We start from the raw sequence: 27775 nt of genomic DNA on the forward strand, positions 1-27775 counted from the left end.
AATGGGTTGTCTTTATTAGTTTAATGAGGGAAGGAATTCAAGGTTATTTAAAAACTGAAGGGGTTAATAAAAGATAGCCTCCCAACTCCCCTTATAGCCATCCCTGTCCACCAGGTGTTTTTCTGACAAAAAACCAGAAAAAAAGCCAGAAAAATAATCTATATATGCTGGTAATCCATTCTTCATCCCTCTGCTTCTATTTCAGGCTTATTAGTTTTTTTACCCACTCATTATTTTGTGCTTGATTCTAATTGATTGATTACTAATATTCTTCTAATCCAACTGTCCAACATTTTTCTATTTTTTAAGGACCTTTTTGACAATATTCTATCATATATTTTACAAATTCATAATCTGCTATGCTTGATTTGTAGGACTTTTTCAAAAAGGTTCTGTGTTAAAACTCCTGGCACACATGTGTAGTAACATTGCCTGCACCTCTTGTGCTACACCCCCTGTCTGCCTTGTCAGCAGATTCTATAAATTATTTAAGAGATGCTAATTATCTTTGATCAAGTCTTAAGAGAAAAGTTTTTTTCCAGGTGTCATTACAAGGCTTTTTGATGTGATAATTTTGCTAATCCATTAAGAATTAAAAGCTTTAGTGATAGAATTCACTTGCACTGAAACCAATCACAATTGATAACTGTATTGTTTAGATTGACACCCCCTTGGTTACTGGCAGTAATATAATTTGCCAAAAAATGTCCGACAACATCAAAGTTTTCGTGCGTGTGAGGCCGCCTCTAGCGCGAGAGGAGGGGGAGACCCTGCACTGGAAGGTGACAGGTTCCAACAGCCTCATGCAAGTGACGGCTCATGATAAAAATGCTGCTACCTTCTCTTTTGGTGAGTTTTCTTAGAAACTTGTGGATACTACCCATGCAATAATCCATTATAAAATTTTAATGAAATATTTGCAAATATAGTTGGGTGCCTGAATTTGAACATTAGAAAACACATGATTGAATTGCATAACATTTAATATAAGGTTTATGAGGTATTGTTATTGTCTTGCAGATAAAGTGTTCGACCAGACTGCTGATAATGAAAAAATATTCTCCGAAGTGATGCAGCCGATAGTTGAAGGGGCTCTGAATGGCATCAACGGAACGGTGTTTGCCTATGGGCAGACATCATCAGGTGAGGGATGCTTTACTTACAATCACACTTATTCAACTGAGAACTCAGTGAAAGGTGGCAAAAACTGCAGGAACATTTCCCTCTGCCCATGTAATGAAATCTAATATCCACTTAACAAACATGTCTTTGATGGTAGTAGAAGTAGACCTACAGTATATCATGAATGCATTTTTCATGCATGTCCTAGCCTAAATCCTGACGTGCAGGCAAGACCCATACAATGCTGGGCAGTGCAGAGAGTCCTGGCATCATTCCCCTGACCATCCAGAGCATCTTTGGTGGCATTGAAGATACACCACACCGCCAATATCTCATCAGGTCTCTTCTGCATTCTGCATAATTAACAAATTTACTGACTAACTTTCCATTGCATGTTAATGAATCCCATTGTCAAATTTATTATAGGGTTAAAAATTGGTATATTGAGCATTTACTATATACTTCTATGTCTGTCAATAAAAATTCTCTTAAAAAATACAATGTTATTCTGTAATAAAATGTTATTCTGTAATCGAATGGAACTCTACCTTCGCTTAACTTGCTAACTGATGCTGCCTTTTCTTCAGAGCCTCGTATATGGAAATATACAATGAGCAAATCGCAGACCTGTTGGTGGGTCGCTCCAACATTCCAGGCAACAAGGGGCTCGTGGTGCGGGAAGACACGTCAGGCAACATCCATGTTCCTGACCTCAGGGAGGAGTGTGTCAATAACCAAGACAAGGTAACACGCTGATGTGGTGTGTAATTGCTAGTTATGCAATCATTTCGCTTGTTATGTAGGTAATTATTTTACTTGTTATGTTATGGAATAGAAGTGTCGGCACTGAAGAAATAGGCCCATGGCCTGTTGCCGATTCTTGTTCATAGAATATAATAGAAGTGTCGGCACTGAAGAAATAGGCCCATGGCCTGTTGCCGATTCTTGAACTTTTCGTGACTTGATTCACAAGGGATCCGGCCTTTGTAACCCGATCTTTCCATAGCTGACGATTGATTGAGATTGAGTTTGACACGCATGCAGTTCATTTGTATATAGAGTGCTGACCTGTCACTAAATTAATGCAATTCCACGTAGCTGCTGTCCATGATGCATCGTGGCGACCGCAACAGACAAGTGGGATGCACAAACATGAACGAACGCAGCTCGCGCTCACACACAATATTCAGGATTGTGAGTGTTCTTTCTTTTACGAGTGTTTTCTCAATGAGTGGACTGTGGGCACGCTCTCCAGTCCTTCACACCTGGGAACTATTCTAACCATAAATTTTTTATTATTTTTCTGTGTTATTTTCAGTGTCTGTAGGTTATTCATATTGCTGATTGAAAGACTGCTTGTCAACACTTGCGTGTGAATTTTGTTGTTTTATCTCTCTGTTTTACTCTCTTTTCCTTGACCTCTTCAATCATGAGACAACAAAGAAATTGTTTTCCGTGGATACATTGATTTTATTACTTGAATGACAAGTATGGTTTAGTTTTCTTACAATTCTTATGTAATTGGCTGTATGTGCAGATAGTCGAGTCGCAGACAGCTATTGATGGAGACAACAGCCTGGAGACGGGACTGTCAGAGGATGACGTGGCGGTGACAGTCTCACACCTGAACCTCGTAGACCTTGCGGGGTCAGAAAATGCATCGCAGACCGGCACCTCTGGCGACCGGCTCAAGGAGGGCGGGTTCATCAATAAGAGTCTCTCAACGCTGGGCCGCGTCATCTCCCAGCTCAGTGATGGAGAGTGAGTTATTGCTGCAGTAATAACTTCAACTTATAGCTGTAATTCTTCAAAGTCTAATAGCTGCATGGGTTCATATTAGTTCAAGGGCGGGTTCATCAACAAGAGCCTCTTCATGCTAGGCCGCGTCATCTCTCGGCTCAGTGATGGAGAGTGAGTTATTGCTACAGTAATAACTTCAATAATTCCTGATTACAATATTCATAAAATTTTAAAATGTCTCATTTTTTAAGTGGTAATATCGAGAATTTCAGCATATGGCGTTAATTAAGCACACATAATATCACAACTTTACGGCTAATAAGGTAAGGCCTATTTATTCCCATGAAACTTATAGATGTAATTCTTCCAAGTCTACTAGTTGCATGGCCACACTGGGTTCATATTTGTTCATTTTACACTGGTAGTGGGGAATGCTCTCTATTTTTAGACCTAGCTTGTAACAAATTCATCAGTTGCAAGTGACGCTTTTAATTTAGACTTTAAATGATGGTTGCATCAAATAGTTTTAATTTTGTGCATTTCCAGATCCTTCATCAACTATCGAGACTCCAAGCTGACACGCATATTGCAGTGCTCCTTGGGCGGGAACGCTCGCACTGCCATCATATGCACCGTCACCCCAGCGTCTGTAGGGCAGACTCAGTCAACACTGAGGTGACCATCTCCTTAGAAGGGTGCTGGTAACGGGCGGTATGCCTGGTGTAGTGTGCTGGTAACGGGCGGTATGCCTGGTGTAGTGTGCTGGTAACGGGCGGTATGCCTGGTGTAGTGTGCTGGTAACGGGCGGTATGCCTGGTGATAATTTTAATAAGAGACTTCGTTTATTGTGCCATTACAATTATTGTACCAACAAAAATATTCAAGAAGAACGTAATAGAATCGTATGAGTTCCTAATCTCATGTTTACATTAAAAATAATGTACCCCATTAATTACCTTCTCGTAGAACACCAGTGAGAATTTCTGTGCACATGAGAATATCGATGAATATTATGAAAGAAGAGAGTTATTATTATATTATGAGAAATTAACACACGTTAACAATTATTTTGTACATGATATTTAAAGCACAAACCCAACTTGCTAAACTGACTACTGAACGGGGATTGTTCTAAACTCATTGTTATGAACAGATATTGTAAACGTTTTGTCTCACTGGCATTTCTGAGAGGGGAGATCATTTATTCTAAAAGATATAAGTGTAGATAGCCAAGCCTACAGGAATGCGTAAGAGTTTTGCCGAGGGTTATATAAGTGAAAGGTTTTTGTGTGTGACAGGTTCGCATCCCGGGCGAAGACCATCAAGAATAAGCCCATCGTGAACGAAGTGCTGAGCGAGGCGGCGCTGCTGAAGCGCTACAGCAAAGAGATCAAGGAGCTGCAGCAGGCGCTCGAGCGCGAGCGTCTCTCTAATAAAGCAGACGAGGTATATTATGAAAAGTTATGCTGTTAGCCATTTGAGTGAAGGGACCATCAGGAAATAAGGCGATGCTTAGCATGCATAAGAGCACACGTTAACAATTGTTTCCCGTACATGATATTTAAAGCACAAAACCAATTTGCTAAACTGACTACCGAACGTGGATTGCTCTAAACTCATTGTTATGAACATATATTGTAAACGTTTTGTCTCACTGGCATTTCTGAGAAGGGACTTCATTTATTCTAAAAGATATAAGTGTAGATAGCTAAGCCTACAGGAATGCGTAAGAGTTTTGCTGAGGATTATATAAGTGAAAGGTTTTTGTGTGTGACAGGTTCGCATCCCGGGCCAAAAACATCAAGAATAAGCCCATCGTGAACGAGGTGCTAAGCGAGGCGGCGCTACTGAAGCGCTACAGCAAAGAGATCAAGGAGCTGCAGCAGGCGCTCGAGCGTGAGCGTCTCTCTAATAAAGCAGACGAGGTCCTACAGGTGAGGTGATAGTCTGATGGTAATATCATTACCTTGCAGGTGAGGTGCTGATGCTCTTGTGTCGGTAATATTACCTTGCAGGTGAGGTGCTGATACTCTGGTGTTGGCAATATTACCTTGCAGGTGAGGTGCTGATGCTCTGGTGTGGGTAATATCATTACCTTGCAGAAAGGTGCTGAAATTCGGATGTTGATGAATTACAACAACGTTGTTGTATCTCGCATTGCTGGCCATGCGTACGTGGAAGACGGCCTCTAGAGAGCTCGCCCAAGCACTCTACATTTATTGAATAATACTGACTAATTACAAGAAGGCATTTTTTTAATTTAAATTATATAATTATATAATATATAATTATAACTCGAGAACCCCGACACAGATACGGCAGATTTGAGGGCTTGTTATCCTATGAGGTACCGCAGATCTTGGGCGCCATACCATTTATCAAGCTTTATTTAACATATAAATGATTCCTTTACATCCCCATTAACAAGTTTATTCATTAATGGAAGCGGAGCCAGAATGTGTTCTTGTGTCTTGCCAGCACATATGATCTTGATGAATTCAAAGCTCAAGGATCAATGGGGTAAATCTCCTGTTGTGCATGAATCTTTTAATGACATTGAGTCAACACGAATACTGAAAAATTTGTTTTCTAGCATTTTTTTCATATTTATTCTCCAAGAGACGTTATTATTATTATTGACTCGTAATAGGTCGTAAAAGACGCGCGTAGATGCTCTAACCAGACACCATCCATCTCACTGGAAGTACTCTGGAATTTTTATTATTGTTTATTTGCTGTGTTGTGAAGTTATTGAATCGTTCACTATGTTATTGTTGGTAGTTCTGTGAAGTTATTGAATCGTTCACTTTGTTATTGTTGGTAGTTCTTAGTTCATCTGTTGGGAAGTCATTGAATCGTTCACTGTGTCTGCAGGTTAAGGAGAAGTTGGATGCGGTCGAGCTCATGAATGAGGACCTGAAGACCAAAGTGCGGAAGCTGAATGAGAAACTCGTCACGTCCAGTGTGTGTAGGACGCCTGGGCGGAAGAAGGTGAGTGAATTGATGAATAACTGAATTGATCAATAACTGAATTGATCAATAACGGAATTTATGAATAACTGAATTGATCAATAACGGAATTGATCAATAACTGAGTTGATGTCGCATGTTTGCTTAAATCGCAAGTTTACTAAAAATTTAAAAGCAAACAATTAGTCCGAAACGTTTTCTATAGATATGAATTTTTGTTAGACTATTCTTTGCTTTAAAATTTTTAATGAGAAAACGGAGTTGTACTGCTTTAACAATTCATCATAAATTCGTTCTTTCCATCCTGTCAGCATGTTTGATCCTCTTTTCGATATTATTTTAATTTATATAAGAAGCGCTAACACTAATGGCTGAACCTGACGCTATACAATACATTTAAGGCGCTATGGTGTCAGCCTCGTGATTCAGGTTTGCTGTATATGTCAGATTGTATAAATTTTTTAAACTAGCTATAAAATTACACAAGTCTACGCGTGAATGTTTTCTTAACTAGTTATACAATTACACAAGTCTCCGTGTGAATGTCTTTCAAATTTTGATTGTCTTAGATTTTTGTAAACTAGTTATAAAATTACACGAGTTCCCGTGTGAATGTCTTTTAAATTTTGAGTGTAAGAATTCTGAATTTAAACTAGTTATGAAATTACAAGAGTCTCCGCGTGAATGTCTTTGAAATTTTGATGTAATAATTCTTAATTTCACAGGATCTGAAGAAGTCGCGTCGGCAGACATGGGCAGCGCCAGCTGTGAAGGGCCGCGCGACGATGTGTCCTCTGGACCTGGCCTCCATCAACGCTGAGTTCTCGCACCCCTTCAACGGGCCTCCCGCTCCGTCCTCTGCCTCTGCTGACATGAGCTTCTGCAGGTGTCTGACTTGTTGCTGGTGTAGAGGCTGCAGCAGGTGTCTGACTTGTTGCTGGTGTAGAGNCTGACTTAACTTAGCGTGGTAGACAAGTAGGGATAAACTTTCATTATGCTCTGCAGGATTCCAATAGGAAGTTTTGTTTCGTTTATATTTAATTAATTTGTTAGCTTATAAGCTGGACTGTGGCCAAGTGAGCATTTGAGTTGCACTGCGTAGGCTGTGTATCTCTCTCAATAATATTTTCTAATGTAATATACAAGTCAGGGTGTATTTCTTGAGAGTGCATTATTTCCATTACAATGCTTCCTGTTGCGTTGAAATGGCTTAATAACTCTGCTGCTAATAGGCAAAAGTGATTTGGATTGTACTGTAGAGTTCGATCATGAATTGCACAGTCAGGCGTTCTGCACAGATTGGTAATGAAGCACCAATATTGTAGCCAAAGTTGTTATAATCATAGCCTTTGTTTTGTGGTCAGAAGAATTTGCCGAAGTACCTACTGTACCGTAATTAACGTGCCTGGGGATTATTTTCAGATGGACGTTACCCCAGATCTCGGAAGCAGAGTCTCCAACCGATTGCTCTTTTTCAACGGTTCCTGACGGTGAGCAAATTTGGACAGAAAATCTGTGGAAAATATTTTCCGTCACCATAAGCTGTTTCCGTGACAAATTTTCTGTACCTATCTTATATTAATTCCAGTTTAACTCGCCGTGATGAAGACTAAAGTGAACTCATAAGTATATTATTATAAATAATGACCAAAATTACAACTATTCTGTTTCGGACAATTTATCGGGTATACGATGATTAGGTGGAAATTCATTTGTGCAGTAGAACCAAAAAGCGTCATTGGTTATGGACATGTTATTTACTACATTCGCAATCTATTTCTGACCCCAACAGCCGTGGCCGTTACCTACGTTTGCAGAGATAGCTGCACACCGTATTGGCGTGACGGTCATAACAGTAGAACAATCTTTTGGCGCGAATTTTAAGGTTCTTACAGGCTTTTAATTCTTCAACTGATGGAATTCCCTTCGCGATAGGTTCGCCAACGTTCAACATAAACAACACCCGGTGCCACGGCCACGAAACTACCGCGCCTTACACACTCTACATCGCTTCAAACCACATTCTTATTCTTCTCAACACCTGCACACAAGCTGTGTTCAATACTACATTAAAAAAGAAAGTCAGAATTACCTACGCTTTATTCACACAATGTTCCAGAAATGTATTATTTTACCGAATGCGTAGGCAATTAGGCATGGAGATGCACTGTCTAACTGCATTAATAGGAAGTATTTACAAGTTACGGGCATACCTTGACGGCTTATTGCTTACTTCCGCCACAAGTTATATAAAGATCTGCGTTCATTGTGTGTTTGCTTACAGTTATAGTGCTTGTTTTGCCTTGTTAGGTCGTGCTAAGAGGCGATTTTATGAAAGGAATAATAAGAAAATTTAAAAGCAAAGAAAATAGCCAGAAAATATACCATTTCTTAAAAAGGAAGAAATTTCCTTTTTAAGAAATGGTGAATTTTCTACTATTTTCTTTGCTTTTAAATGTTTGATAAACTTGCGATTTAAGCAGTCAAGTAATTTTAATAGGAATAATAAGTCGATGACTGGAGGGAATGGCTTAACGTAGCATCTGGCATGAACCATGAGAGGCAGTGGGGGACTATAGACGTAATTTTAAATTGCTAATTTTGATCAAATGCCCGCAAAAGATCAACTTTTGATCGCCAAAACCACTAACTTATTATTATGAGAGTTACAATTACCCTTGCAGAATTTACTGACATGAGCACGAGCATCTTGAAGCGGCTGGACCAAAGCCAGCTGGACAAGCTGGACCAGTCGTTGAGCGACGGATGCATGCGTCCTCCGCCTCCTCCAGCTCGTCACAGGACCAGGGTCTCCTTCGCCAGCACCGCGATGCCCATCCCTGAGGAAGCTGCAGACGACCTTCCGTCCGTCACCGTCAGGAGGAAGCGGGGGGCTAGAGCCCCGTCCCCACCTTGTAAGGTCTTCTCTGATGCCGAGGCTCAAACAGACACCTCGCTCCTGCCCAAGATCAAGTGAGTCAAGTGCTGGTAATTATTGCTTATTTTTAGTGTGGCAAACCTGGGTAGACTCTTGATAATTATGCTTTGTTGAATTTTCTTTATAATTAGTTAATTACTGTTTATATATAATAGATATGTTGGCCAGTGGGTAATTTTATCTCGATCGATCATTTTATTTGCTTTAAGCATGTGAAATGTTCCTAATCTGTACTCAATGTCTCACAAATTTACTTGCTCCATGAGCTGGTTTGTACAGAAGCATAAAACAAAGTTTGCCTACCTTGTGCGTGAAAGAAAAACAAAAACAAATTTACCGCTGTGGAAGCATAATTCTATTGTTGAATGACTGTCTCTAACCCGGATCATTTGTACATCATTTATCTCACTCACAGCCTGCTCGCGTCGCCCTGCACACCGCGACGGATGTCTCCTCAGAGAGACACCCTGCCACCGTCCCACGGCCTGCCCTGCTCCCCTGCAGCAGAAACGCCCAGGAAAGAGCTGCGTCAGCGCATTGAAGACCTCAGAGAAAAGCTCCAGAGGAAGGACTGCTGCGTGCAGGAGCTCACCAATGAGCTCAAGGAATTGCAGGAACTGAACGAGTTCTTGTCGGAAGATTTTGAGCACCGGGAGCACAGTTTGCTGTCCAAACTTGACTACAGCACCGACGAGCAGCAGGTCGCCATCTCTAGCATATCTTCTTTATTAGCTGCTGATCATTGTTCATCTTATTGCCGCAATTAACCACTGATTATTATTCATCGAATTATCAACTATCTGTTGATTACCATTTATAAAATTTTTATGACTCACTTCTGATAATCGTTTATCTTAATGCCATAGCTAACTGCTGATTAACGTTTATCGTAATGCCAAAGCTAACTGCTGATTAACCTTTAGCATAATGCCAAAGCTAACTGCTGATTAGCAATAATCGTAATGTCATAGCTAACTGCTGATTAACGTTTATCTTAATGCCGTAGCTAACTTGATTAGACCTCGACCTGAACTACGTGGGTGACGATAGTCAAGGTCATTCGGTGGTTGTTCGACTGAGTGAACAAGCTTTTCTTTTAATTTCACGCCTTCCAGAAATCAGTTTATTATAATTCACATTTTAATTTTGAATTAATTCCTAGTGCATTCACAGTAATGTCGTGGCCATAAAATTTTACTCTATGTTTTTGTGAAATCTTAGCCTTACATTTTTTTAAATACTGTGCCACTGCCATTTTCAATTCTTCATATTTTCCTATTGTTCTTTAATGATAATTCCATTGAGCTTTATTGAAATACATAGATATTGCGTTTAAAAAGTTTGATACTTGAGAATTTGGTTGCTCTGTGTAACTTCCAAAATGCCTTTGTACCTGCAATCTTGAATGCCTTTGTACCTGCAACTTGAAGGCTTTGCTTATTTATTTAAATTTAGAAAACAAGACACTTGTCATAACCATGTCGGGAAATTTAGATTCCAAATGTTAAAAGATGCACAGTAACCTACAATAATTCTTATCTTTTCAGTTCGCGTATCTGAAGAGCCAGATCTCAAGCCTGACGCGCTCGCAGCAGGACCTTGAAGTGTTGCTGCTGGACGCTAACAAGAAGCTGGTTGATCAGACGCATCAGCTCGCCATGTCAGCCCTCGCCATGGATGAGCTCAAACAAGAGAACATGACGCTGAGAGCTGACGCTCAACAGCTGCCCCAACTGAAGGAACGTTGTTCGCAGCTCACTGAAGACAATAACAAACTTCAGAAGGAGCTGGTAAGTCTGTTCTATGGGTTATTTTATGTTATTAATCATAATAACAAGAGAGCATGACGCTCGACAGCTGCCCCAGCTGAAGGAACGTTGTTCGCAGCTCACTGAAGACAATAACAAACTTCAGAAAGAGCTGGTGAGTCTGTTCTATGGGTTATTTTTTGCCATTAATCATAATAACAAGAGAACACGACGCTGAACAGCTGCCCCAACTGAAGGAACGTTGTTCGCAGCTCGCTGAAGACAACAACAAACTCCAGAAGGAGCTGGTAAGTCTGCTCTATGGGTTATTTTATGTTATTAATCATAATAACAAGAGAGCATGACGCTCGACAGCTGCCCCAACTGAAGGAACGTTGTTCGCAGCTTGCTGAAGACAATAACAAACTCCAGAAGGAGCTAGTAAGTCTGCTCTATGGGTTATTTTATGCATTTAACCATAAAAATAAATGGATAATTTACTCAGTACTCACTGCAGTGAGTGACAGAGAGCGCATTTTCTCGTCGACGAAAACGTGGTCACGGACGGACAGACGGACGGACATGGCGAGTACAATAGCACCTTTTTTCATAAATGAGAAAATGTGCTAAATATAATATCATGAATTATGCTATTGATTAATGCATCCATATTGACTCGTCTTTTGTTGACAGAAAGCACAACGAGACAGCGTGGGGTCCCTGGAGAAGGACCGACTTGACTTCGACATGATGCTGGAACTCAAGCTCGAGCAGCAGCGGCACACGGAGCAACACCTCAGGCAGAGCCTCCAGGTGAGCAGCACAGCTCGTGGTGAGCAGGAGTCTAGAGGTGAGCAGGAGTCTAAAGGTGAGCAGGAGTCTAGAGGTGAGCAGGAGTCTAGAGGTGAGCTGGAGTCTAGAGGTGAGCTGGAGTCTAGAGGTGAGCTGGAGTCTAGAGGTGAGCTGGAGTCTAGAGGTGAGCTGGAGTCTAGAGGTGAGCATCACTGCTCATGGTGAGCAGGAAGCAATGACTAGCGAGGAGCCACGTCTCATGTCGCAATATTTGTGATGGAAGATAGAACGCTTATCTCCTATACAGACGCTGTTTTCTAGACCATGACTGAGAAACTGTGGCAAGGGGAAATGTGCACGCTTTTTGACCTTTACTATTTTATTCATAATGTGGAATTATTTAAAAAAATTGGCTACCCATTGCATTTTTTCATGTTGCAAATAAACATTTACATGCGTTTCATTGTCATGCGTTCAGAGATTGGTATAGATTGGCAAAATTTGTTCCTTTAAGCAGGCTTAATTGTAGACCAGAGAATTTACTTTATATACAATTTCCTTATTAGTTTTTTTTAATATATTGAACAATACATTTCGTTTGCACCTGTAAATTGAAAATCAGGCTATCAGAGTTACCGATGGACATTTTTATTCTGTTAAAGTTTCGAATGTATCAATCATTCAGTTTCAAGTTACAAAACACTTGAGTGATGAAATTTATCAACGTAAACACAAAATCATGTAAAAAGAATGCTGGTCAAAAATCTTAATATTATTGATTTTCGATTTACCCGTGCAAATGAAAAATTTTGTGCAATATATTGAAAAAAAAAAACTAATAAGAAATTATCAATAAAACAAATTCTTTGGTCTTGAAACCTATTCAAATGTGAATAAATTTATTTCGTTTAGTTATGTTTATTGATTTATTCATTTGTTTTTTGAAATGTAATGTGTATAAAAAGTTAATATTCGTGTTTATGTTCAATAGCAAGCCTGGGACGACCTCGCGCGTCTCGAGGGCAGCGATGCAGCTGCCGTGCAGGCGCGTCTGCAGCACATGGCTGCTCTGGAGCTGCAGCTGCAGGAACTGGAGCCTCTGAAGCTGCAGCTGCAGGAACGTCTGCAGCACACAGCTGCTCTGGAGCTGCAGCTGCAATGGTGAGCAGGAAGCAATGACTAGCGAGGAGCCACGTCTCAAGTAGCAATTATCTGCTATGGGATAGCAACGCTGTCAGTAAGAGGCATGTTGTGAATAACATTTACATATTTTTAATTGTCATAAGTGCGAAGGTTTTTATAGGTTGGCAGAATTTGTTCATTTAAGCACGTTTCATTGAAGACCAGAGAATTTACTTTAAATACAATTTTCTTGTTATTTTGTTCAATATATCGAACAATATTTTTTTTGTTTGCCTGATTTTCGATTTACCAGTGCAATCAGAGTACCGATGGACATTTTGTTCACAACGTTTTGAATGTAGCAGCACTCATTATCGAGTTACAAGACGCATTGAGTGATGTAATTTGGATCAGCATGTATACAAAATCATGTAAAAAGGATACTACTACTGAAGAATGTTAATGTTATTGATTTTTTATTTACCTGTGCAAACGAAAAATATTGTTTGATGAATTGAAAAAACTAATAAGAAATTGTCCATAAAGCAAATTCTTTGGTCTTGAAACTTATTAAATGTGAATAATTTTTCTTTTTTAGTTATGTTCATTTATTTATTCATTTATTTTTTGAAATGTAAAGTGTAGAAAAATTTAATATTAGTCTTTATGTTCGATAGCAAGCCTGGGACGACCTAGCGCGTCTCGAAGGCAGCGATGCAGCTGCTGTACAGGCGCGTCTGCAGCACACAGCTGCTCTGGAGCTGCAGCTGCAGGAACTGGAGCCTCTGAAGCTACAGCTGCAGGAGAGGGAGACTTCAAATCTCGCGCAGCAGCAGAAAATTGCCGAGATGCAAGCAGAGCTTCTGCAAAAGCAAAAGCGGTAAGAATTTTGCAAATTTGTTCGGCATGAAATTGTACAATTTTTTGTTAAAACATTACTATATCAAATAATATAATTCTAGCTTGTTAGTTTGACGTTGTCGGCCATTTCCGAATCCAGTCACACCTAATCCCGTTAAAAACAATAAAGCTAAAGTTGCATCGCCGGATGCTCAAATCATCTTATTTAATATTATTTACGGAGATAGAGGAGATGGTAGTCAGGACTATGCATTCTATATAGAATTGCAAGGGTTATCAATCTCTGACAAAGTCGTGCCAGCTTGCTAGTTTAACATTAAAATCCCATTTCACTCTCGTTTAAAAGTATGAAAAAACGTCATACGTGTGTAAATTTAATTCATAAACGTGTAAAAATTATATTTTGATTTTTGATCACTTTTCTCCCCGTTTTGCAATGGCTTACTAGGCTCCCACTAAGAATAAATTGTCAGGAATAGGAATTGGGTGCGTGCTGACCTGCGGTCACGACCTTTAAATCGGTCATACACACTGCATAACAGCTCTTTTACTAGCGTCAAAAAAAGAAAGTTCACACTCGTATGTTAACAAAAAGTTCAGTTAAAACGTGTTCACAGCAATCCTAAAAAAACTTACAAATCAGGCCATGATAATGCCTGGACTAGAGAGTATTGTATCATAAATACTACTTGTACAAGTAGTACAAGCGTAATACGCCTTGTACTACATGTATCATAAATACGCGCCGAACCTGCCCCATGTTTTTAAGGCGCCTGACTTCTCTAACACAATGATGCTATAGATAGAACGATGGTCAGATAATTAGTGATTGACTGAGGCATTATAAGGATGCCTCAAAAACAAACAGGAAGCCGTGGTGGGGCTTCTTGTGCGGCGATTTCGAGTGATCATATATGGGAACTTACCCGTGAACGGGTTAAATATGAATTATGTTGTTCAGTTTTGAATTACTTTGCAGAGTGGAGGAGACAGAAGCTTCTTCAGAGGCTCTCGAGGCTGCCATGGCCTCGCTACGTGAGGAACTTGAGCCTCTGAAGCTGCAAGTGCTGGAACTTGAGCCTCTGAAGCTGCAAGTGCTGGAACTTGAGCCTCTAAAGTGTCAACTGCAGGAGCGTGAAACATTGAATCTTGCGCTGCAAGAGAAAATTGAGGAGATGCAAGCTGAGCTGCAACAAAAGCAGAACCAGTAAGAATTTCATCCAGTCGGTTGGTCTAAAATCTTACTATTTTCTGTTACATTTTGAACTTAATAAAATTATATTATAGAACTAGGTTAGCCTGGCTAGCTATAGAACTGGTTAGTCAAATTTGGCAGAGATATTTTTCAGTGTCAGAAAATTTTCGGTTCTCTGTCAAGTTTTGCCTGTCTGCAGATCTTTGACGGTACATTGTTCCAAACTGCATTGTGCTGTAGGTACAGATTCATCATCTCAATGTTCATCATCTTATTTTTATTCAATGCGTTCATCATCTAGATGATCATGCCATTTGATAATCGCACACCGCACCGCCCCGTAACACTGTTATTCCCGTGCCCGAGTTTCCTAAATCTCGCTTACCCGGATAGCGCCATTCCGAACCCCTCCATTTCAGAATACTCTCCATCACCGGAATCCCTCCATTCTGAACCCCTCTCCCACAATTCCCACTCTCTCACTATTCCCACTCTCACTATTCCCACTCTCTCACGATTCCCACTCTCACTCCATTCCTAACCCCTCCGTTCTGAATCCCTCCATTCCTAACCCCACCGTTCTGAATCGCATCATTTTTATCTGCTAATAATCAATTTACCCCCGGAGAAGTCTTCAGGCGCCGTCAATATCCCGTCACGAGACATATGGTGCATCCGCGCTAGAGTCAGAGTGCCTGGCTGGCAATACACACTAACGTTGAACAAGCTTGTATGGATTCCTTGGTTCAGTTTAAAATTATTTTGCAGAGTGGAGGAGGCTGAAGCGTCTTCAGAGGCTCTCGAGGCTGCCCTGGCCTCGCTGCGTGAAGAGCTCGAGCCTCTGAAGCTGCAAGTGCTGGAACTTGAACCTCTGAAGTTGCAAGTGCTGGAACTTGAACCGCTGAAGTTGCAAGTGCTGGAACTTGAGCCTCTGAAGTTGCAGCTGCAAGAACTTGAGCCTCTGAAGCTGCAACTGCTGGAACTTGAGCCTCTGAAGCTGCAGCTGAAGGAACATGAAGCTTTGAATCTTGCGCTGCAAGAGAAAATTAAGGAGGTGGAAGCTGAGCTTCTACATGAGCAAAAACGGTAGGTTTTTCCAATAGGTTGTTTGAAGTCGCTCAACTTTCTTTCACACATTTATCTATATTAATCTTGCATTATACTGATAAGTTAGCCTGGCGTTGCGAGGAAGAAAAAATACCCGAGGTTTATTCCTGAATCGTCAAACATTTTTTTTAACTTAGTCAAAAATTTGCTTGAAATTTGGCCATACTCGAGCCGAACTTTTTCCGACTCCGCCAGAATATTTTCCTGGATATATCCCAACATTGTCCAAAATCCCGTTGCCTAGAATCTATAATGTTTGCAATTAAAGATCCCGCAATTTCAATTAAGTCAATTACTTCCTAAGGCTGAGATTCCAGGTCCAGGTAATATCCCGACTCGAATAGTTCGTTAGATACGCGCTAGGAGAGCCCCATATATTTCTTGTGGCAGGCTTCAAAAACATGCCAAATTAGATAAATATATGTATCAGTATATAGTTGATGTTACAGTGATAGTTAGATAAATATTTGTATATAATGTTACGGTGATAATTATATAAATATACATGTATAATGTTACAGTGATAACAATGTTACAGTGTTCAGTTTGGAATTATTTTGCAGAGTGGAGGAGACAGAAGCGTCGTCAGCGGCTCCTGAAGCTGCCCTGGCTGACAGAGATCTGCATCCCTCGCAGGTGTGTTGGCTGAGGTTCTCTCTTCAATGTTACTAATCGTATTGCTCAAATACTTCCTTTACTCATGAAACTTGCAATAAAGTCATGAACTTCCCTGCAATCGGAGGTAAATTTACGCTCATTTCTTGTACGTTTAATGATAGGTACAGATTACGTCCTTGACCAGCTTCAGTGTTGGACTCTGCACATCTTTGAGTTTTTCGGTTTGAGGTTTTAGCAAATTGTCTGAACTGTAGCTTTTTGATTAACACGTCGTGATTATCCTATATCATATATCACGTTTTGATTATTCTGTCGTGACAATGATTTTATTATGTTAGTTATTTCCAGCTGAAGATGGAAATAATGATTTCTAATGATTATTATTATAATTATTTCCAGCTGGAGTGCAGGGAAGCTACAGCCGCGCCTGTAGAATCGCCGGATAGCGAAGTGGACGCCAAGGTTGAAGCTCTCCAGACGCGCTGTGCTGATCTCGAACGAACTCTTGAGCTTCAGTTAGTAAAGGAAGCAGCAGCGGCTGATCAGCTAGCAGCTTTGTCTGAGTTGCGTGCCGCACTGGAAGCTAAAAATGACAGCGAGGTGAGATTGCTGGCTCAAATTGCTGAGCTGAAGTTGCGTGCTGAAGAATGTCGGCAGGCTGCACAAGAAGCGTGTGAGAATCGCGAACTGATGCTCCAAGAATTGCAACTGATGAAGGATAATCCATTGAGTTACGGCCTGCCTGCTGGGACTCAGGAAGAACAAAATCCTGAAATGAAATCAAACGAGAAGGTATCTGAAGCAGAAACATCCAGTGTGTTGGTGGCGAATCTTGTAAACGAGCGCCCTGAGAATGTGCCTTCTGTTGACATTATTGTTGCATGCGGTGCTAATTCTGCTGCTAATATTTCTGAGACAATTGAGAAGCTTGAAGAACACGGTTCTGAGGGAAGCTCATCTATTCTATGTGAGGAAGCTGGTGAGTTGCCATCCGCACAACCTGCGGTGAGCAAACTCGGGGCCAAATTTGACGCAAGCGATGACCTGCCAGAAGAAAATGCCAATAAATCGCAAGAAATTATGCCTGATGTGTCGAAATGTTCAGTACTTGAGGATGATGCTTCTAAAATACCCATGATTGACCAAGAAACCCTCGTACATGTCGAAGATAAGGAGGGAAATGAAGCAGGGCCATTGAATGTTGAAGCAAACGATGAAAATAGCGACCTAATGAAGGGCGATCTTCATACCTCCAAAACTGAGGCGAGAAACGAAAGAGTGAATGATGAATTATTTACAGTTGATATTCAGAATCAATTGGAAGATTTAGAAAGGAATAAGAATGCATTAATCGCCAAGACTCAAGAAATCTTTGCACTGCAACAGAAGCTGAGTCAGCATGAAGACGAGTTGCGTCATGAACAAGCAGCGTTCGATGAGCAGAAGAAAGAACTCGAGGACCAACTTGAAAGATTCAGAGTTCTGAAGCACGAATTTGAACTGGAGAAAGAGAGCATGGAGAAACTTCGACAAGAATGTATTGACCAGAAGACCAGTTTTGAACTCTGCAGTCAAGAATTGAAACATATACAGGAAAGTTTGGAATCTGTTCGGCTGGAATTCAGTCAAAAAGAGCGGGAGACACTATTACTATCTCAGGATCTTGAAGAGCTCAAAGATCAAAGGGAGCAATTGCTACAGGAACTTGAGGATCTTTCTGATAAGCAACGCATCCTGAGCTCCTCCAGTAAGAGAAGCTTCCGCCTCATGAGGAGAGTGTCGTCCGCCCCATCTAGTAAGAATGAGGTGAGACCGTGGAGTCCAACACAGTGCATTATCGATGAATATATTTTCATAATTAAAACGGTTTTGCGCTGGCTTGATAGGATTCATTACTTGTTATCTTTAGTACAAGACGCTTGAAGATTTCACTCTGGAATTTCTTACCACGTTTTCAGTCTTCAATAATTTTGATCATTATACTTCTATTAAATGTGAGAAATAAAACTTTTCTTCCTCTGGTGAGTAAAATTGCTCACGTTTTTAACTTGCTAATCTCCACGTACCGTCAAGTTGGGTGACTTCGGCCACACCTACAACAGAAACAAATGGCAGCAAAACAAAATAAATGTTGGCTAAAGTGAATGGAGTGACTTTGGCCTCCGGGGTGACTTGGCCATCGTTTATTATTTAGTTTTGCTGCCATTTGTTTTTGTGGTAGTGGTGGTCGAAGTCACCCCCGGTAGGCGAAGTCACTTCACTTGACGGTAATGTTTACGTTACGCAGGCCGGAGGTGGTGCCGGAGGAGCTGACCATTGATCAGCTGGACGGCATCAGGGAGCAGCTGCTGGCGCTGCAGGACGCCCTGCTGGCCGCCTCCTGCCCTGACGCCGGCGCTGCAGAGTCTGCCGCCCTGCTGCCTTATTGCTTGGTACGTCGTCTGCTGCTCCAGTGACTAATGTATCAAGCTAATATTTGATGGTCCGAGTTGTAGAGTTGATGAATTTTAGGTTATAAATTATATCGCTTGCTTTATTTTTAAAATGCTTAACAACATCAATGAAATACGTTGAATTGTGTTAATTCGTTTCTTTATTCAACTCTACTGTTTAGTTTTATATGCTTATAAGATCTGCTTTCCCTGCTCCAGACAAGTATGGCATGACGGCTAATTTGTTCACTGCATTTTATTGTTCAACAGATCTGTGTTGAGGCTGAAGTAGAGTCGCGCACGTGGCAGCTCCTCGAGGACTTCAGGGCTGATTATCTCGCCCATGCTTCATTATGTGCGTGCCTGCAACAAGCGGCAGTATCCAAGAATGAGCCTGTGATGGAGTCTTCTGCTACAGTGGACGGAAGAACTGTTGAGAGTTTATCTCGTACTGAAGTTCCAGTTTCTGTAAATGCATTTGACGATGTTCAAGATGACGATCTTGTTACAGTAGTTAAAAGTTTCCCCTCTGAGGTCAGTCGTGCTGTACATTCATCCGTAGAGTCTCAAGAACTTGATGGGCGTGATTTAGATATTTCCAGCCCCTGTAATGTAGAACACGAGGCACAAGCTGTACATGAAGTGACAAGCGTGGAAGACAAGACCATTGCCGGACATGATTCTGATGTCTTGGACTACAGTGACTGTGATATGACGATGGGAATAACCTTCCACCAACATGCTTCTTTGATGGGAGCAGCCTCTGCTGATGGCGCGCTTTCTTTAGAAGAGGAAATGCGTATGGCGTCTGCTGTAAACTGCACTACAAGTTTGAATGAGACTTGTACTCCTTCCTTGCCTGATGAAGAATGTGATGCTTCACCTCACATGTCGAGATCTCGACGATTCCATGAATATTCTGTCTTGGATACAATTGAGGAAACTGTCGAAACTACCAACTCAGCATTGCCCGTCCTAGATTCTCCTAAAGAACTAGGAGCTCCTCGCCAGGCAGTTGCTGGAAGTGATGGAACCATTGAGAATATGGGCTCGGCTAGAGTCACCATCGACCCAGAAGTTCACGCCGAGCTTCTTCGGCAGAAAGATAATTTGACTCGTCGCGTTGCCGATCTTCTCGCTGATCTCGATGACGTGACCTGCAGTCTTGACCAGAAAATGGATACTATTGGAGAAAAAGAACAGCTCCTGAAACAACAGAGGCAGCGTATCGAGCTTCTTGAGAAACAACTTGAGGACTTGAACCTGCAAACTAAAACTGCTTCCGATACAAAACTTCAGTTAAACGCAGAAATGCACGAAGACGTCAAAGAGCAGCGTAGTGATTCAGATGAAGATACAGCGGTTAAACCTTCCACCTTACATGACACTGTAAAATGTACAGTGCAAGTGGATGGTCCTACGATTGATGACCTGAAGCAAAAACTTGCTGAGGCCAACCTCGAGGTGGAAGAAATGCATTGCCTCAGGTGGCGCGTCGCCGACCTGGAGGAACAGAGAGATGGCCTTATTGCTGAAATCGACGTGCTAAGAAATGCTCTTAGTAACCTCAAGAAAGAAGAGGTTCATATTGATGCCGGGATTCCCCCCGGGTCTGGGACTGATTCCAAATTAGATTTTGAGGCCACTAGAGAGACCTTCGAAACATCTATAGTGCAAACGTCCAAAAGCATCACTTCAATTACTCCGGTCAAAAATGTCGACACGTCAGTTGATCGCGAAGTCACTGAATTTAAGACAGAACCTGCGGCTACCGTGGTTATGGTTGAGAATGCCGATGACAAATATTTGACAAATAACTTGCCCATCGGTGACTCATTGAAAGATTCAATGAAAGACGAGTTGATTGTGAACGTCAATGAGAGTTTATCCAAACAGGAAATTTCTACTGATCCATGCGAAACCATTGTGTCCGAAATCCATTTGGAAAAGGGCGAGATTGAAATGGCCTCTCCAAAGCCGCTGCCGAGCTCACCTGGCACTATTAATCTCACTCCATGTGTGAAGATGAGTTCCGACTTAATGACGAGTGATAATCTCGAGCCGGAGTGCACCGTTCGCCCCTGCCAAGACTGCGAGCGCCTGAAGTCGGAAATATCTTGCCTTCAAAGAGACTTGGATGATAAAAATTCAGAGCTATCTCGTGTATCGACTCTGCATGAAGATGCCATGAAAAAATTAGAAGAACTACAGAACAGAGTTTCAAGTTTATCTGCAAACGATACCAAGATGGAAAACGAGATGACGAATTTTACTAAACGCTGTGATGCACTTCAGTCTGAGTGTGCAGACAAGAGCTCGACAATAGAGAATCAGAAATTAATTATTGCCGAACTTACAGATAAAGTAGAAGTAATGGTTCAAGAACATAGCAACATAGTCAAGGAGTTGGAACAGAATTTGAAAACGGAAAAAATTAAGTTTGAAGAAGTAAAAGAAGAGCTTTTCCAGAAGAAAGCTCTCGCGTTGGAGCTTGAAGCGTCAAAATGTTCAACTGAAGAGCATTTGTTGGCTGAGCTTTCTGTCAAGAACGAAAATTTACAAAGCCTTTCCAGTCAGCTGGCGGCTGTGAAGAAGGACCTGGCAGATTGTCGGACGGCCCATGCAGCTCTCGTTTCCCTCTGTGCAAGTTGTTCACAAAAATTAACTCTAGCGTCTGCCGTAGACTCTGAAATGCCCTTGCCAGACCTCCGTCTCCTGGACGCAGCCGACTCATCAGAAGTCTTCAGAATGGAAGATGCCATCGAGTATGTCGTTAAAAAATTCCTCTCCACTCACGAAGAATCTCGCAGAAAAAGCACTGATGTGGAAAATTTGCGTCAAATTATCGATCGGAAAAATGAAGACATGAAGGCTCTTCGCAACGAACATCAGGAAGAGCTTAGTAAAGTGCTTGCCTTGGTCCAGCGCAAGGAAGAGGAGAAAGAAGACGCGCTGCGGGAGAAGGAACGCTTGGGTGAAGAGATCGAGGTGCAACTCAGACATCAGCTCGACTCTAAAATAAAGCAATTGAAGCAGCTCGAAGAATCTGCTTCTGAATTAGAGCAAGAGATCAAACTGAAAGAAAATCACGTAGAAAACCTTTCCCTTCAGCTTATGGATGAAGAGAAAAAAGTGTCAGAGCTCAATGAAGAATTGGCTAGCTTGAGGAAAAGCATGCTTGAGCTAAGCCAGGACAATGATAAACGTAAGAGAAACATAGCTGAACTCACGGATGAGGTATCTCGGCTGCGCGATTGTTCTGCTCTTCTCTCTGAAGTTCAGAGTAATTATGAAGATGCTCTGGCTCTAATTGAGGCCCTCAAGGCGGAAGCCTCAGCGAGGCAAGATGCCCAAGACGCTCATAATGATGAATTAAAGCGGGAAAAGGAAAAGTCATCGTATTTGCAGGAGCGCTTGAACTTAGCATCAAAACTTGAAGCAGAACTAGAGTCCAAGAATGAAAACTTGACTGAAGACGTATGCCGTCTTTCTCAAATAGTCGAGAAACATGAGCAGGAAATTTCTGAGAAGGAGCAGAAATTATTATCTTTGCAAGCGGAAAATTGCGAGTTGTTATCAAGAAACACAGAAAAGGACGCCAAACTTTGCGCTCTGATTAATTCCAATTCCTCGTATGAGTGCAAAGTAATCGAGCAAGAAACGAAGTACCAAAACATTGTTCGTGAGCTCAGTGCTTGTCAGAAGGTCATCAGTGAAAAAGAGCAGCAGTTCAATTCGCTTGTGAAGGTCCATTCGCTGTGTGAAGATAAGATCAGCAGCTTGACTATCGAGCAAGGCCGTGAAAAACATCACAGTCAGGAACTGATTCATATGAGGCAAAAGCTCTCTGAGAAGGAACAGCAATATCTGGCGCTGTCGCTAGATTATGACAAGTATGCTAAAAGCTACTGTGAGATGCAGCTTTCGCTGGAAAAGGTCATTAAGGAAAAAGAAATAACCATTGCTGAACTCTCACGCCGAATAAGAGAAGGTGATGGACAGAGAGCCTCTTTGCAGTCGTCAGTGCAAGAATTGGAAGCCAAGTATTCTAAATTGGTAACCTCTCTTAGAGTTCCCTCAGAACTATATACATTATTACCTCAAGAAACGAGAAAATCCTATTTGGAAGCCCTCATCCGCTGTCACCAGAATGAAAATGGATCATTGGATTGTAATCTACAAATCCAGTCTTATGAGAAACAGCTTGCTGATCTCGAGCGACAGGTGGCCGACCTGAAGGAACAACTTCAAGCCAAGGAAGGCAGATGCAGGAAGCTGAACGAGGAGGCGGAGGACCTCGTGCGGCGTTACAAGAAGGAGGCCGCGGCACTCGAGCTCTCTAAATCGCAACTCGTGATGGAAAACAAGTCACTCGGCGAAACTGTGGCGCTGATGCAACAACAAATACAACGTCTTCAACGAACCGATGTAATCAAGGACTCTTCAAATATAATTTCTGGGTGAGTATATGCATAAAATTCAGTTGTCTTCATGAATTAAACGATTGTACTGTGATTATGGAATAATATTTAATATTCCGTTTAAATATCTTGGGTTTGTTACACAATAACCCGTCCCAAGTGGTATGAAAATATTTCAAGTTAACTTTCGAAATTTCAGGTTATGTTTTCCAATGTAATTTTGTGACCAAAAATTGTGTTTGTCTCAGAACTGCTGCGCAGAACCAAGGTGGACCTGAAAGAAAAAATGACGTTGCAGAGAGTGAAGAGTTAAAATCGTACCGGCAGCGACTTGAAGCCAAAGAAAGCGAGTGTCAGGAGCTTGAAGAAGCTGCTCAGTATTACGAACGCCAGATCGGATACTATAAAGCTGATGAGAAGACCTTAAAGTCGCAGGTTCAGCAGCTTAGTTCCGAGAACAAATCAAAGTCTGAGGAGTGCGAGCGTCTCAGTGCTCGGGCTGTGACTCTTGAAGAACAGCTCAGTCTTCTACAGACCGACTGCAGCGAACTGCGGGCCAATGTGAAGAAGTGAGTTTTCAAATGCTATGATCGCGAGACGTTTAGACCGCTCGATGCTGATTAGAAAATATTTTTATGAGTAAGATATTTTCAACTCCAAATGGGCATTCTATGACTCACTCAACGGCGTTTTTTTGCTAGCTCGATACGAGTATTTATTCCCACTTTGGTTGATTCGTCGTTTTCTCTATTTGACTCAATCAACTGCTGACGATAACACTCGCTACTAGACCTTTAAAAACTAGTAGCATTGATAACAGTTGAATGTTATCAACTCATAACTTAGTCTCAGCTCATACTATCTTAGTCTCAACTCATAACAACTGTCTCATAACTTAGTTAAACGTTAACTAGTTTAAACTTGTTTAGTTGTGCACTCCATTACTAAACGTACGTTTGTGTGCAGACTGGAAGAAGAAGTGGAGGCCCTGAGAGCTGCAAAGGCTCGTCCTACTCCTGACAGCTGTGAGTGGTGACTCATGTCTCAATGCAATGCCCTGACATTTTCTTGTGTTCGTACATGGAAAATGATTACCCTTTCTAAAAATTAATTCAACCATCATAATTCCGAACAGATTTATCATCGCTATTATTCAAAATAGCCATAACGTTTGTAAAATGAGCTTGTTTACTTAGTTGTTACTGTCATCTGTACACGGGTCATGGAGAAATTTTTTCTGCGATTTTGTAATTATTTAATATTGCGTTTAATTATTTTGTAAATATATTTTATTGTGTTTATTTATTTAATATTGTGTTTAATTATTCTGTAATTATTTTATTGTGTTTATTTAATTATTTAATATTGTGGCCAGTGGGGAGCCTGAGCAGCTCGTCTCAGCGGGCAGCCCGCAAGGCGCAGGTGGCGCAGTTCGAGTCGCTGTCCCTCGCCGAGGAGGAGATCAGCGAGCTTAGGGAGAAGCTCAAGTACGCCGAGAACAAGGTGAGCATAACTCAAGTACGCCGAGAACAAGGTGAGCATAACTAAAGTATACGCCGAGAACAAGGTGAGCATAACCTGTCTCTTATACACATCTAGATGTGTATAAGAGACAGCCTCAAGTATGCCGAGAACAAGGTGAGCATAACTCAAGTATGCCGAGAACAAGGTGAGCATAACTCAAGTATGCCGAGAACAAGGTGAGCATAACTCAAGTATGCCGAGAACAAGGTGAGCATAACTCAAGTATGCAGAGAACAAGGTGAGCATAACTCAAGTATGCAGAGAACAAGGTGAGCATAACTCAATTATGCCGAGAACAAGGTGAGCATAACTCAATTACGCCGAAAACAAGTTGAGCATAACTTAAGTATGCAGAGAACAATGTGAGCATAACTCGAGTACGCCGAGAACAAGGTGGACATGGCTCTAAAACCCCATTTCCTCCAGAACATACCTATGTAATCATGAAAAGTTTATGCATCAGTAAATATTCACGTTACTGCATGTTTAAATTATGCTGTAATAAATTTTTCTGAAGCTCTTGCCTCCTTGGGGAAAAATATCCTGTTATTTGAAGCTAAAAGGCCATGGGCCTCTTAGGCTGCAGGGCCAACAAATCTCGAACGTAAATTACTAACTGGGACTGATACTTTGACTGGATCTCGGAGACGTTATGACAGGCCTATTTCTTCAGTGCCAACAATTCTATTCTAATAATGAATTCATCCCCAGGCATCTCGCTACCTCGAGGAGCTCCGGCGGCTGCAGAACGCCACGCCGCTGAACGACACGGTGTGTCAACTGCAGCCTTCTGCCAGCAACAAGAAAGCGTCCGTAGGGACTCCCCCAGTAGACGGGGGCAAGGTCGTGGCACCAGTTAAGAACAGCCCTGACTTCTGCTATGACGGTGGCAGTCACATGGTCCTGGTGAGCGAACTAGGATATCAAAATAATAATAGTTCAAATCTAGAAATCGTTCCTGACTGGTAATCTCTACAGCGGGCTAGATTCGTAAGCTGTCTTGATGTTGTTGAGAGGTTGCACGGTATGAATAGCCCTATACTCTGTAGCTTCTGAGTTTCTTTCAACTAACTGTGCCAATTGAAATATCATTTATTGCATAAAAACTTTACATGTTTTTGAGAAAAAGTTGTTCATCAAGATGATTGCTGCAAATCCGAGTTATATCCTTACGGGAAAATCTCTCAATTTGAGTCTTCCCAACAAATCTCGAACGTAAGTTTCTGGTTCTGAAAATTTGTGACTCTGAGACGTTCATGAAATTGAAATAAAAAGCAGACGTTGACCTGACACTCATGGCCACAAAGCAGGGACAAAACAGCCTGACATTGATAAGCAAATGGTACTTCTCTCGACGCTTTCTGCAATCGTTCTCTCCGCACAACTACACAGTTGGGCAAGAAAATATTACCACTCATTTAAATAAGTCTGATCGATTAATAGAATTTGTAATTTATTGCGGATATTTAAATCTAATTTTTTAACTACAAAATTATATCGTTAAAATGACCTAGATAGCAAGTTCAACCAATACTTGAACGTACTTTTCGGCTGGTTGAAGCCCTCCCCAGGCCTGTTCATCTCTCCACAGTCACGAATCTAACTTCGATTTACTATGCATGCGGCGGTGGCGCGGCTGTGAAATAAGACGTAGACTTTTTTTCTTGCAAACTGGTATGATACTTTAAAGATAATTTTGGCTCACATGTTTACTTGTCTAGGTTTCTTTCCCGATATATTATCTGCCGAAGACACTGTCAAGAATGAAAATTTTGACAGTTAAATTTTGTTTGCAGTCGTCACAGGTCCTGGACCTAAGGCGGGACATTTACCAGATGGATAAAGCCAAGAAATCGCTCGAGAAAGAAGTCAAGTCTCTATCTCTGCAACTCGAACACTACAAGACCAAAGCTCAGCAGTGGAAGACTTCCTCACTCATGCACCAAAAAGCCGTGGCGAAGCTCAAAGACGACGTTGCAAGCCTCAAAAATACATCCTCGAAGTACCAGACTGCCAACGAACCTAGGGACGTTCTGAAGGAGTTCAACAACTACAGGGGCGATGCTCCTCGCAAGGAAGAGTTTCTAACTGATAACACAAAGGTTAGTTGCTCATAAATTCAATACTTGATTCAGACAATAAACTTGCTCCAGTGCAATGATATGTTAAATTGTTATTTCCCTCATATCTTTTCCCTGTATAACTAATGATATCACACTTTTTACTCCAGGCGCTTATTTAAATTGTTATTTCCCTCGTATCTTTTCCCTGCATAACTAATGGCATCGCACTTTTTACTCCAGGCGGCTGAGAACATTCCTCCCGAGTTTACGCTCGCGTCTCCAAGAATGTCGAGCAGCTTGAAGCCCTCTGGCTGTACCGTGTCTGGCCGCTCGGCAGACAAAACTTCTCGCCAGACCTCGCCCTCACATGAGACACCCATGACCATGAGCGCCGCCGTCATCAAAGGGGTTCCTTTCGTTGACGCCGCCCGACCAAGTGGAGGCTACAGCCAAGCATTTGCTACAACGCTTCCCAAAGGCCTCGAGTCAGAATCTAGCCAGCGCCCAGCTTACTCCTCTTCGAGATTTGGTCCGGGCTCTCTCGGCACCGGTCCATCCGCAGTTTACAACTCCTCATCCCGCTTGGCTCCTCTTCCTCTAGGCCGATCAAGGGACGAGGAAAAGGGCAGTGACAAATATTTTTTACCCAAGAAAAGTATCCACAATCCTTCGGACGAAGATTGCAAGACGCAGTAGCTGTTTCTATAGAAAGTTCACTGCATAAACATTCTTCAAGTTTTTAGCATAGTATTTAGTCAATAAATCGAATTTCCGATGGAAATTTTTTCAGTGCATTTTTTTTTTTAGATAAAATCTGTAGCGTTTAATTCGTAATTTTAAAATTGGACTTGGGCATCATTTGGCCATTACTGTATGGCTTCTATCGTCAAATGGGCTTTTTTATATTCCTTCATAGTGTGACATATTATCTTTTCGTAACGTTTTCTCCTAATTTCGTCGGAAGTGACTACTTAGCTTAATTTTATACACTCACCCAAAGGCCAGGAATGTTTCTTATAAATAAAGGTTTAGTTCTTCGTGAGCGTTTTAATTCCCTATGTGCGAACCCCTTAGTGCTCGCCTTGATGTCACCGCTCTTCAGTATTGGTTTCATGGTACCGC

At 41.5% G+C, this 27775-nt stretch overlaps 1 protein-coding gene across 1 annotated transcript; it reads left to right on the forward strand.

Moving 5' to 3' along the window:
* The first annotated feature begins 540 nt into the window (after positions 1–540).
* On the forward strand, positions 541–27690 carry LOC108683222 (centromere-associated protein E). The gene is made up of 30 exons (XM_047880024.1): positions 541–849; positions 1021–1143; positions 1350–1461; positions 1710–1866; positions 2221–2316; positions 2660–2883; positions 3409–3537; positions 4640–4796; positions 5737–5853; positions 6558–6718; positions 7255–7322; positions 8517–8805; positions 9186–9471; positions 10318–10560; positions 11212–11331; positions 12302–12471; positions 12597–12603; positions 13110–13312; positions 14273–14500; positions 15257–15574; positions 16159–16231; positions 16613–18027; positions 18501–18645; positions 18916–23105; positions 23315–23635; positions 24033–24091; positions 24442–24569; positions 25302–25496; positions 26387–26692; positions 26894–27690. The coding sequence occupies exons 1-30, from the start codon at positions 705–707 to the stop codon at positions 27347–27349; spliced, it is 10641 nt and encodes a 3546-aa protein (XP_047735980.1). The 5' UTR covers positions 541–704; the 3' UTR covers positions 27350–27690.
* Positions 27691–27775: the final 85 nt, after the last annotated feature.

This window comes from Hyalella azteca, unplaced genomic scaffold (assembly GCF_000764305.2).
Source record: "Hyalella azteca isolate HAZT.00-mixed unplaced genomic scaffold, Hazt_2.0.2 contig4457, whole genome shotgun sequence".
NCBI lineage: Eukaryota > Metazoa > Arthropoda > Malacostraca > Amphipoda > Hyalellidae > Hyalella > Hyalella azteca.